The sequence below is a fragment of the Mytilus edulis genome, chromosome 4, assembly GCF_963676685.1.
Source record: "Mytilus edulis chromosome 4, xbMytEdul2.2, whole genome shotgun sequence".
NCBI classification, from domain to species: Eukaryota; Metazoa; Mollusca; class Bivalvia; order Mytilida; family Mytilidae; genus Mytilus; species Mytilus edulis.
Window position 1 is genome coordinate 58,375,708 of NC_092347.1, and position 12,213 is coordinate 58,387,920.

General features: G+C 31.7%; 1 protein-coding gene across 1 annotated transcript in view; it reads left to right on the forward strand.

Moving 5' to 3' along the window:
- Positions 1-449: 449 nt before the first annotated feature.
- The window catches only part of LOC139520068 (scavenger receptor cysteine-rich domain-containing protein DMBT1-like), a 62,257-nt gene continuing 50,493 nt past the window's right edge, over positions 450-12,213 (forward strand). Inside the window, exon 1 of the mRNA XM_071312487.1 lies at positions 450-682. Within this exon, the coding sequence (XP_071168588.1) occupies positions 586-682 (97 nt within the window). The 5' untranslated portion in view covers positions 450-585. The remainder of the gene's footprint in view (positions 683-12,213) is intronic.

Sequence of the window (12,213 nt, forward strand, 5' to 3'; positions counted from 1 at the left end):
TGAAGTTATGTTTCTCGAATTCAAGCATATAACAAGTTTTCACATAAAGAACAGGTAATATGTACGACTAACGCGTTTATTGTTTAATATTCTTGCTAAATTATTACCTGTGTTTCACTTATTGTTTTTGTTATATATGACATATTTGTCATATAAAAATATATAAACGACTGACGTAACTAAAAGGCATTTAGGAGAACAATTTGTCCCCAAACTGCACCGCATACAGGATCTTACGCCAGAGGAAAAAAAATTTGAAAGAGTGATTTATTGTTTTTTGTGTGTGTCTTATCCTGTCATTTTGTTTAATTGTGATCTTTCATTGCTGATCTGCAGGATTTTTAGGACGCATTAATTCAAATAATACCATGATGGGAATTGATGCAAAGCAGAATTTCATAAGCTCTTCGATCACCGGATCAGGATACTAGAATATTATTATTATACGTCATACGTCTTCAATATCTATAAACGACGTTATCTTAATTTGGAATAATTAAGAATATCTAATTTGAACAAAAGTGGGTGTTCTGTTCTAGTTACAGTTTCTTATACAACTGTTTGTTGTTGTTGAATACTAAAGAAATGACTGCACAATTTTCACCTTGGATTTACATTTTGAGTGTATTTGTTATAAAAACAGTCTCAAGCAGTGAAACTGGAAAACAACAAAGTTCAGCAGGTATGAATACTATTTTGAAAAAATTAAAAAATCTTATGATAGACTGCATTGAATACAAAGATTATGTGTTCTTCCTTGTGTTTCAGTAAACAAAGCTGATTGTTCCTCATATAAAATTCAGTGTGTATGTATGTTTGTGTCTCTGTGTTTGTGTGTGTGTGTGGATGTAAGATTCCATTTGATTTATTACGTGTAAATGCTTTAAAAAAAAACCAATGTCTTAATATAATTCCAAGGACTCGTAACCATGTATATATATGCTAATATTTTTTTCCAACCAAAATAATTGACAAGTGATCATCATAAATTTTGCTAATTACATATGCCAAGGATTTCAAGTTTTCAAAAGTTTACATGGTAAGGTTTTAAAAGGGTTTGCCCGTATGATGGACGGTTTTCTCAGATTTTTTTCCCATCAAGAATTGGTAAAGAGGTTGTGCAGGACTGCTTTATCACATTGCTTTATTGTATTGTCTTTTATATTTTTGTAGTAATAAAAAAATCCACGTTAATTGATGATTGCTATATATAATAAAAGGACTTTGTTTTAAAATGTTACTGTTATCAGCAGAAAAGTTATACCTTGAAGTGTCTAACCATGCAATTATACTATTGCTTTAATAACGTATTGTAATATGATTTAAAAAAAATAACCAGAATTAAGTTCGTTTCGGCTTAAACTATGACCATATTTAAATATTTCATTTTGTAAACAACCCAGGTATACGTATCCTTATGAAACTGTTTCACATACAAAACTTCATAATATATTCATTAATGTATACTATCTCCTTTTTATCTAGCTACAACGCATTTGAAAGATAATACGTTTTATATACTAATAGTATCGAAACATTGTTTTAGGTCGTTCTAATAGACCGTTTAACATTATTATTATTTTTCCAGCATAATTACACAAATCAGATATACTAATCATCTTATAATTATACGAAGAAACCTGCTTAACTTGTACCTAAACTGGCCCCTATTTGATTGATAGTTGACATTAAAAAGAAATAACTTCACTGTCACTACTTTCTAACGCCCTTAGGCTTAGTTGGTCCAACATATCTTTTACTTTTGTTGTATAGGATATGTATATTTATTTCTAGCTAACAGCTAATTATATATAAATCAAAATATAATCAGCTGATATGTATTGATTTATGATAATTACAGAATGATATTATTTGTTTATAAGATAAACGATGTTTTTTTTCCCGCGTCTTTTTGGTCGTCCGGGAAGACACCAGTTGTCCTTATTGGAATGCAAGTCTTACATAATATTTCTATAAATTATAATTCAGATAAATTGTGTATCGAGCAGGGTGTTCCCCTATCAACATGTGAAACTGAAAACAAAGTTTCAACCATGAGAAGAAAACAAACAAAATATAACCAATCGACAAAAGAAAGTGCAATACTATATGCTAGCAGTCCCATTTCCAAACTGCACAGGTGGATGGGAATGGTACCCACTTTTCTAGAGATTTTGTTTTAATAAACATGCATTCCTTAACATTTCCACTTATCTAATGTGTTCTTGCTCTTAACCACCGTCACTTGTTTGTATATGATGCTCCTCTGTGGAAAATAAGAGTATAGATGGGCGTTACATACATACTACTGTTATTCTAAAGAGCATGCAAGAACACACTTGGACAGTGAAAATACGTCAAAATACGATCAATACCCCTATGTACAACAAACATAGCCGGAACATACGAACATACAAATAAGCGAGTAAGCGCACGTACAGAGACCCCATATATGTACAACAAACATAGCTGGAACATCTAAACATAAAAGTGAGTGAGCGCATTTATAAATCAAGACCCCTATGTACAACATGCATAGCTGGATCATACGAACATACAAATAAGTGAGTAAGCGCACGTACAGAGACTCCATATATGTACAACAAACATTACTAGAATCTATAAACATATGAGTGAGTGAGCGCATTAATAGAGCAAGACCCCTATGTCAAAAAAACATAGCTGGATCATACGAACAACAAATAAGTGAGTGAGTGTACGAACATATGAGCATACAAGTGAGTGAGCGCATTAAGAGATCAAGACCCCTATGTCCAACAAACAAAGCTGGAACATACGAACAACAAATAAGTGAGTGAACACACGAACAGAGACCCCCTTTGTATAACAAACATATCTGGAACATATGAACATACAAGTGAGTGAGTGCATTAATAGATCACGACCCCTATGTTCAACAAACATAGCTGGAACATACGAACAACAAATAAGTGAGTGAACACATGAACAGAGACCCCCTTTGTATAACAAACATATCTGGAACATATGAGCATACAAGTGAGTGAGTGCATTAATAGATCACGACCCCCATGTTCAACAAACATAGGTTGAACATATACGAACAACAAATAAGTGAGTGAACACACGAACAGGGACCCGTTTTGTACAACAAACATAGCTGAAACATATGAACATACATGTGAGTTAGTGCATTAATAGATCAACTCCCCTATATGTTCAACAAACATAGCTGGAACATATACGAACATATACAAATAAGTGAGTGAGCGCGCGTCCATTGTTTTTAGATCTCGTATCATTTTCCTGAATCAGCAGGTAATACAATCTGATATTGGCAATCATAATTATACGTAAGCTAAAAGACTTTGCTTTGTTTAGAAAAGCCCACATATAACAAACATTACTACATGTATATAGTTAATATGTTTAGTGAACACATTATAGTTGTATTGTATTAAAGCATTGCTATCACAGACACGTATTAACACACCTCCTTTTATTTAAATATAAATGCATTAAAACTATTTGAAAATAATTATTGTCATACGAAGTCGATTAAACCGAACATCAAGCAAAACTTAAAAGTGCAAATCTTAACTAAGTCTTAAAAAAGATGTAAACTTAGGTATACATATATATATATATAACGTCTAAACATCAACCCAACAATGTTAGATCTGTAAATTTGCTTTATATATATATATATATATATATATCAGCTGATGAAGTAATATCATAAAATGCTATTTGTAAGTCACACGGGGACAATATAACACGTGCAAAAGATTCAGAAGAAGCACGTTTGTGACGTCAAATTATCTGATTTATGAATAATTATATTAATTTTTTTTCTTCTGACCCTGTTTTCAGCTTCAAGCGAAGTAAAGCATAACTATACGAAGTAGGTTGACAATGTTTAAATCTTTACGTCAGGAGAGAAATTACTAATCACGATTTCATGATTATCTTAGATGAAGGATATAGGGAATAACAAATGCACTAAACTTCAAAGTATATATTCTTATATTCTTGTAAACAAAAGCCTATGCATATGAGGGTCTGGATGGGGTTTACAAAATAAAGAATAATGGACCAAGAAAATAGAAAATGGGTCAAAAAGTACAGAACAGAGAGAGAAAAATGAGGGTCTGGATGGGGTTTACAAAATAAAGAATAATGGACCAAGAAAATAGAAAATGGGTCAAAAAGTACAGAACAGAGAGAGAAAAAAAGGCCAAGAAATAAGAAGTTTTAGTAAACGTTGGTTGGTAAATCTAATGGTTTGTCTCGTAGCTTTTCGTTTTTTTCACGGCTTCGACAGTTAACCATTAACTGGTATGCATTAATATTGTCCTTTTCTTATCTGTTGACTCTTCTTCTTTTATACTTTGCCAATCATGACATGTGTTAAAAAAAATTCGATGACAATGTATAAATAACGCTGAAAAAAAACCCCTAGCAGACTTGATCATCATTTATCAGTAAAGAATGTTGACCGTGACAGCTTTTTTTTTTAACGAACAAAAGCATTAATTTATCTCAAGAGAAGTAACGAAAATTATATCGACCTTAAGTTCACGTATGGTCATTTATTTTATAGACCACATGACTATTTCATTTTCAAATTTGACATAGAAACACATTTTCGCCAAAGCTTGGAAGAATATATTATAGCATAGTAACATATATATATAAGATTAATAGTATTACCAAAAATTATCATATTATATAATTAATTGGAAAACTTATTAACAAAGAGACAATGAGAGACACTAAGGACTTTTAACTCGCATGTCATTCTTTCCAAAGTGAATTCAGTAATATTTTTTGTTTGTAAAGTTTGTCCACTTCCTTTGAATTATATCTTTGGAAAAGGGTGGGGGTAGAGAAAATCAATCTAGTAAGGAAACACCATACACGTACATATGCATAGCAATACGGTTGTAATCTGTCCATATTTTTACTGCATTTTATATGAAAGAAATGACAAAAACGGTTGCTTTTCATGTGCAAATTTACAGAAAACATCAGCATACAAAGTTGAAACATTGAATCCCCCTCTATCTTTCTCGCTCGCTGCAAGCTTGTGTTATAATATTATATTATTGCGGTTAGCAACGCTTCTGAGATTGAGAAACAACGAATACCTCTCATATTTTAAGCTACTTTGCATGGTGTTGTGATTCAAATTTGTATGCATGGTTCCTATACTGAAAATGTATTGTCTTAAAGCTTATGCTGTAATTCATCTCCATCATCTTTATTGAATTCAAATCTTAGAAAATGTGCTTCTATTTTTGCTATCAAAACGTCAGTTATGCCATTCATAAATTAGTATACTTGAATTTCAGGAGAAAGACGTTTGATTCAACCTGGTATTATGAAGCATGCCGTGATTTGGCTTACGCATTTGTCAAAGTCGCATACTAGTTTTGAACTTCCTTCAGGCACAGAATTATCTTTATCTTTATAGTCTTTAATACTTTATAATTAATTCTCTCTTTTTTTTGCTATGATAAATTTGTCTGCAAAAAAACAACCCCATGTTTGACCAGTGAAAAATATCAATAATATTTTTCATGACCGTGCAATATCATAATTCGACTAGGTGCAATTCACTAAGCGCTTCCGGGAGTTTTAATCCGCTATATGTAAATAACACAGCTCTTTCAAAAGACGATAATATATATGTATTGAGGAAAATCATATTCTTTCACTTTGATAATGATTTTGCTTATATTTTTTTTCAATTATGACTATAATTTTTTTAGCTTCATTTGACTACCTTTGAGGATTTCGAAAAGGTATATTGTCTTAAAGTAAGGTTAAAATCCGAGCGAGTGTTACAAACGTTAAAAACCATTCGGAAATATGTATTGAATGTATATTTTAGGGTCTGATAACCCTTCCAGAGCACCTGATATCAGCCCCGGTATTTGGTGGGGTTGTTGTTGCTCGGTCAGTCTTTAGTTTTTTTATGTTGTGTTTTAGGTACTGGTTCAGTTGTCTTTTCGGTTGTTTTTTGTGTTTTTGACATGGCGTTGTCAGTCAATTTGTGTTCGACTAGTGATGACTGACTTGTATTTCTACCGAATATAAAAGAGCATAGACTATACATTAAAACACCCAACATGCAGAGAAGGTATATATCAGCACAGGCATATTGAAATACATTCAAAAAATTAAAATACATATCCAAGCAAGCCAAAAACTGAACTGAGCACAACAAAATTTAAGCACAACTAAAATTAGCCACAACTAAAATTAACCACAACTAAAATCAACCACAAATAAAATTAAAGCACACATCGAAATTTACTGAGCCATAATGAACATGTTACGTGAGTAGAGCAACTTCCAGAAGTAAATCGTCGCATCATTAGTACATATAAACTTCTTTTTAATTTATAAATTAATATGAAGAAAAATGCAAATTTATTCACCCATAATTGTCATAAGGTCACCTTATACCATAACGTACATTTTTAACAATAAATAGTCAACACCTTAAACTTTGTAGTGTTAAAAACGTACGTTATGGTTTTTATATAAATTTTTCCAAAAATGGTCTACAGATAAACTTTGTAACTAGTTTCTGGTTCGATTTCGTACTTTACATCGGGTAAATATAATTGCCGTACCAGCTTCTTCTGAGGAGGGAATTTGTAAAAGAATCTGATACATGTTATTGTTGTAATTACTGTTTATATTCACATTCACATACCCCTGATGGTATCTTTAGATCTTGGAACCCCCACTTTCTTTGGACGATCAATGCATTTTTTATATTTTGAATATATTTTTTCTTCAATCTTCAATCTTTGTCGTGATGACAGAGTAATCTCTCTTGTAAATTATCCTCTCTTGTAAAATAATTATCACAAATGTAGTTTCTCCTTTGTACTTATATTTTTTAAGGGGTCAGCTAAAGCCAGTGAAAGACGCCTACGGGTGCGGGAGTTTCTTGCTACATTTAAGACCCATTGGTGGCCTTTGGCTGTTCTCTTCTCTATGGTCGGGTTGTTGTCGCTTTGACACATTCCCAATTTCCTTTCTCGTATTTACACTTTTGGTATTTAGCTGTATTTTGCCTCCGAATGACCTTATATCACCTCCGAATAACCTTATGACGCCAATCACAGTCGCTTGAATTTTAGTGATATATGTATGAAAAAAAAGAGAAAAAAAATGCTGTTATATGTATAATATAGGGATACATATAACAGTATTTTTTAAATTTTTTTTTCATACATATATCACTAAAATTCAAGCGACTGTGCGCCTAGCAACAACCACTTTTTATTTGTGACGTCAAATGTTTTGAATTATGATGTAAAAGTTTTTGTGAACCTGTGTGATTTTATGTAATGGTGGACAAATTTGCATACAAGTGTAAAGACGTCTATTTGATTTGAATACACCTTATCGTTATTTGTCCACCATTGCTGGATATCACACAGGTTCCCGTAAAATGTTGACGTCATAAAACAAAATATCTGACGCCACAATGGAAAAGTGATTGTTGTTGATGTCAAAAGTTCAAGCGGCCGGGTCAGCCGGGATTAGCGATAAGGTTTATGGGGACATGTAGTTGGGACCCCCTTTTTTAAATGGTTGGATCCGTCCTAGTCCAAATAAATATGACATCTTGAACAGGGCTCACACTACTTCAGAATTATAGGGAGAAATGACTTCTCTTTTTGAAACTGATAGGGAGAAGTGGTGAGATTTGAAAGAGAAGTGCTCATTCGCGCGGTGCGCTACAATGTTTGGATTTTACTATAGTATAAAGGGTCATATGTAAATAATGTTCTTTTTATATTATTCAATTCATATCTGAGTATACAATTAAAGTAACATTTCAAATTAAAAGTTGTTTAAGTTTAACTAAGGTTTTGAGAAACTACAAACTAAATATTTATATCTAGCATTAAATTTTTTTTTTTCTATTTTAAAAAATGTAAAGAAATTATAATATATCAATTACAATTTAATTCAAATCTATCTTGTGTATGAAATTCAGTGTTTCTCATAAAAAAATATAAAAGTTATTAAGCTGGGCCATAATATAATTAATAGTCTCAGAGTTAAGCAACTTTGAAACAATCCATAAAATATAGGGAATTATATACACCAATCAATTAGATGTAACCAAAAGTCTCTTAATGCGTATGGAATACGTAATTTTTCCCTTTGGGATCAATATTCTTCTGTCAGCTGTTCCATCCGTGTGTCCGTAGTAATTATTGTAAAAGTACGGATTTCGGTCATAGCTGGTCCGATTCAGATTCGTAGTTAAGAAATCGATCAATGGCGGACGAATGCAAGAAAATTTACAAAAATAAACGATGTTTGACAAGTTATTGGAAAGGAACATGACGTTTTTAATGCAATAAATGGATTGAACATTTACTGGAGGCAACTTTTATCACGTTTAAATGAAGTAACAAACTTATTTTGCCGCCGAAATTTAGGTTGATGTACGTTTTCGAGTAACAACCACCGGAACTTGCGGAAATGCACGTAGTGATAAAAAGTTGTATTTTTATCAAATAACCTGCTACACACTGCAAAGACAATCTTTCAACCTCTTTTCTTAAGATAATCAATCGTTTAGGTCTAAATTTCTTTAATTATCAATAAAAAATTGATGTTTCATCAACTTGGTAAAAATTGAAAATGTCCGATGACGGAAGCGACTGAAAGCGAGTATCGTCAAGAACAGGGCGACTTGTTTTCGCTTTTGGGGGTCGGGGAAAGCGAAGTGACGGTCAGGAAAGCGACTTCTTCGCCCAAGTCGCCTGGTAGCGTGAGCCCTGCTTGAAAGACTTTTTTGACGCCTTACATCGATAGGAAGGTGTCAAAGCAAAAATTTAAAATAGCCTTTCAAGACGTCATAAATGTTTTGACTAGATCCGCCCCTGCCATGAAGAATGTAACAAGAATCAAAAACATTTGGCTTTGTAACGGTTTTCATACTGTACATGATATAAAATATTGAAAACGACTTGAAAATACATTTCTACACATCATGATGCACATATTAAGATTATTATTGTTGTTGACAAGGCTCCTTATCAGGCTTAAGACGGCTTTTATGTAAGCAGCATGAGTGGTAGACATGGTGAAGGATATTTCAATTTTATTTGCAAAATTAAACAGCTTACAATATAACTGCAATTTACAACATATATTTATACTATATTCATTTTAACAAGCCTTTTTAGATATATCATAATATATATTGATCAGTCCTATATCAAACTGGCCTTGTTCATTTTTTGCAAATAATTAGAGATCCAAAGTTGTATGTTTCATGGGTCACGTGGGTTGTACAATGTAGCAAATATGACTTGAGTAAGTCAGCTAATGTTTAACAAATAATATTTGAATCAAAATGTTCCAAATATGAAATTCCTGGAGGCAATATTTAAAAGCAACCAAAAGTGGCTTTCTTCAAAGCCCATGTACATTTGTACCAAGGCACATCTACATGTATAGTATGTGAATGAACTTGTGTAATTTACATTGTTATATGTCCTCTTTCTTCTGAATAAAATATCATTAAAAGTTTTAAACTACAGAGACAATTTAATTCACTTTCTCATTGCTTCTAATGCAACCACCATTTTATAATGTTTATAATGTTTATAACCAATAAAAAAAAATTGAAGATTTATAATCAAATCATTACTTAATATATGACAGGGTTCTCACTATCTTGACTTTGGCAAGTCCATCCATCCTAGACTCACAATATTTTAAAAACTCATTAACTGGTTAGCAATGGTTAGTCTAAAGATGTACAAATGTATCAAGATTGTAAACATATACATACCTATTTATCATCATTTATTACAGAATTTTAAAATAAATTAAAATATCAATAAAATTTCATCTTCTCACTGTTGGACACAAAAATTGATGAGTCCTTAAGTTAAATACCCCTTCAAAAATCATAAGTGAGATCCCTGTTATATACATGTACATGTATATATAGCTGACAATGAGATCCCTGTTATATGCATGTACATATATATAGCTGACAATGAGATCCCTGTTATATGCATGTACATATATATAGCTGACAATGAGATCCCTGTTATATACATGTACATATATATAGCTGACAATGAGATCCTGGTAAATTCTAAGATTTTTTCATTAATGTATTCTTCTTGACCACACAGTAAAATGAAGTGTTTCTAACTTTTTATCCGGATTTAATGATACTAAGTGATAGAAATTAAATTTACCTAAACAAGTCTCATGAGTGTCTTTTTCTAACATGTCCAAAATTATTATTAAATGTTTATCATAAACACATGCTGTGACATCTAAAAGACTGAAACAAAACTAACACATGTTTATGTCTGAGCTCTGGCCATGGTTGTACTGTTAATTCGTCTAGTTTGTAAATCATGGTAAATAAAGATGCTGGCTAGTTACTGAATATTTGGTCTATTTAACAGCTTTGAAAGTTATTATTATTTGGTCCATGGAACCTCATACTACTGGAAATTCAGTGATTTTATATACATGTACATTTGTGACTAAAAATTCCCCCAAATTTCATCAGACAAGGAGACTTATAAAAATCACATTTTATGCTTGTCAGACAGTGTTTTACTTGTTTTGACTGCCAGACTTGTGTCCTTCAAGAACTCTAGATTATTGCACATGGTTATTATTTGTATGTTTTTTACGAAAACAATTATTACTGGATAATTTTCAAAAATAGCCTTAATAGGGTCTGAAATTTGATAAATGACTTGTCATTCAAATGCTATTCAATTTTCCCCAAATTTTGTTCTATTCAAATGTAACATAGTATAAGCTAAAGCTTTATCATGTCAAATGTAAAATTTATTCAATGTTTTGAACCTCGTTTAACAAAGACATTGTACATGATATTAACAATCATAAGTTTAAATGTCAAACAAATAAATGTACGTTAAGAACATATGGGAAATTAAGACTCATTATCCTTCAAGATATAGGTGCATATTTTACAGTTTTTGAGATTACATCCTATTATTGTTGTCTATGTTGTCATTTAATGCTTTTTCAAACTGAAGTGATTGAAGATTAACTCCATGAATAATTTTTATAACTTTGGATTTTAAGTGCAAGTAATAGTATGATCTTTATCATACTATCAGTCTGTACCAAACTGTTTTAGGGTTTGTTTGACCGAAAAAGAAATTTGGCCTTTTATAATATATTGTCAACTGAAAAAATTTCTGTCTGACCAAAATATTTTTTGTCCACCATTTTTTTGGTCAGACCAGAGTTAGGGATGCACTGTACTGTTGTCCTGAAATAATTTTCCCAGTAAGAAAGTGCACTGGACATGCTGGAAGTTGTTTTATTTTTGTGTATATTATTTTTAACTTCTCTGTAACCTTTGTACTTGCATGGTTTTATGAGAATAAACTATCTACATCAGTGCTCTAGCTAGAATTCCAAAGGGGCAGGGTGCCAGTGGAGGACAGGGCACTTTTTTATGATAGGAGAAGGCACTGCTCATTTTTTTTGTCTACGACCCTGCGTGTATCACGAGTTCACATATTGTTTTACTGTATATATTGTTAGTAAAGATGCATTTATAAAGTTGTTGTTTTGATTATTTATTCTATAAAATTTGCATGAGAAAAGTAATTCATACTATATTATGTTCATAATACATGGCAATACACATTCATACTATTAACCAAAAGAGGCAAAATAAACTTACTATTCTCCCCACCCCCTCTGCTTCCAAAAGAAAGAACATAAACTAAACATCTCATAGTTTACCATACATGTACATGACAGAGTAGTTGTATTTCAAAATGTCGTTTAAGAATATATTATTTAGTGTAGCTTCATCAAGTTGATTTGTGATGAGAGTATTACTGCACACTTCCATTTTAGTTAGATATAACAGGTGCATTATTCATATTTCTTTATTGAGAATGTATAAAACATGGATTGCCAAAGTATGATTATCAAAAATAAATTGCAATATATTTTTTTTTTGTATGTTCAAAGACAGTTAATATCCTTAAGGTAACATTCTTATATAATTTTGTATTCAATTGGTTATTTTTTCCTATTTTTAGTGCTAGATAATATTTTAGGAGCACAATTTTGTAATAAGCATTTTCAGGGGAAATAACTCCAACATTAATTTCCATGTTTACGTCTGCTTGTCGATCACAAATTGAGATGTACGATGTTTCTGTGTCA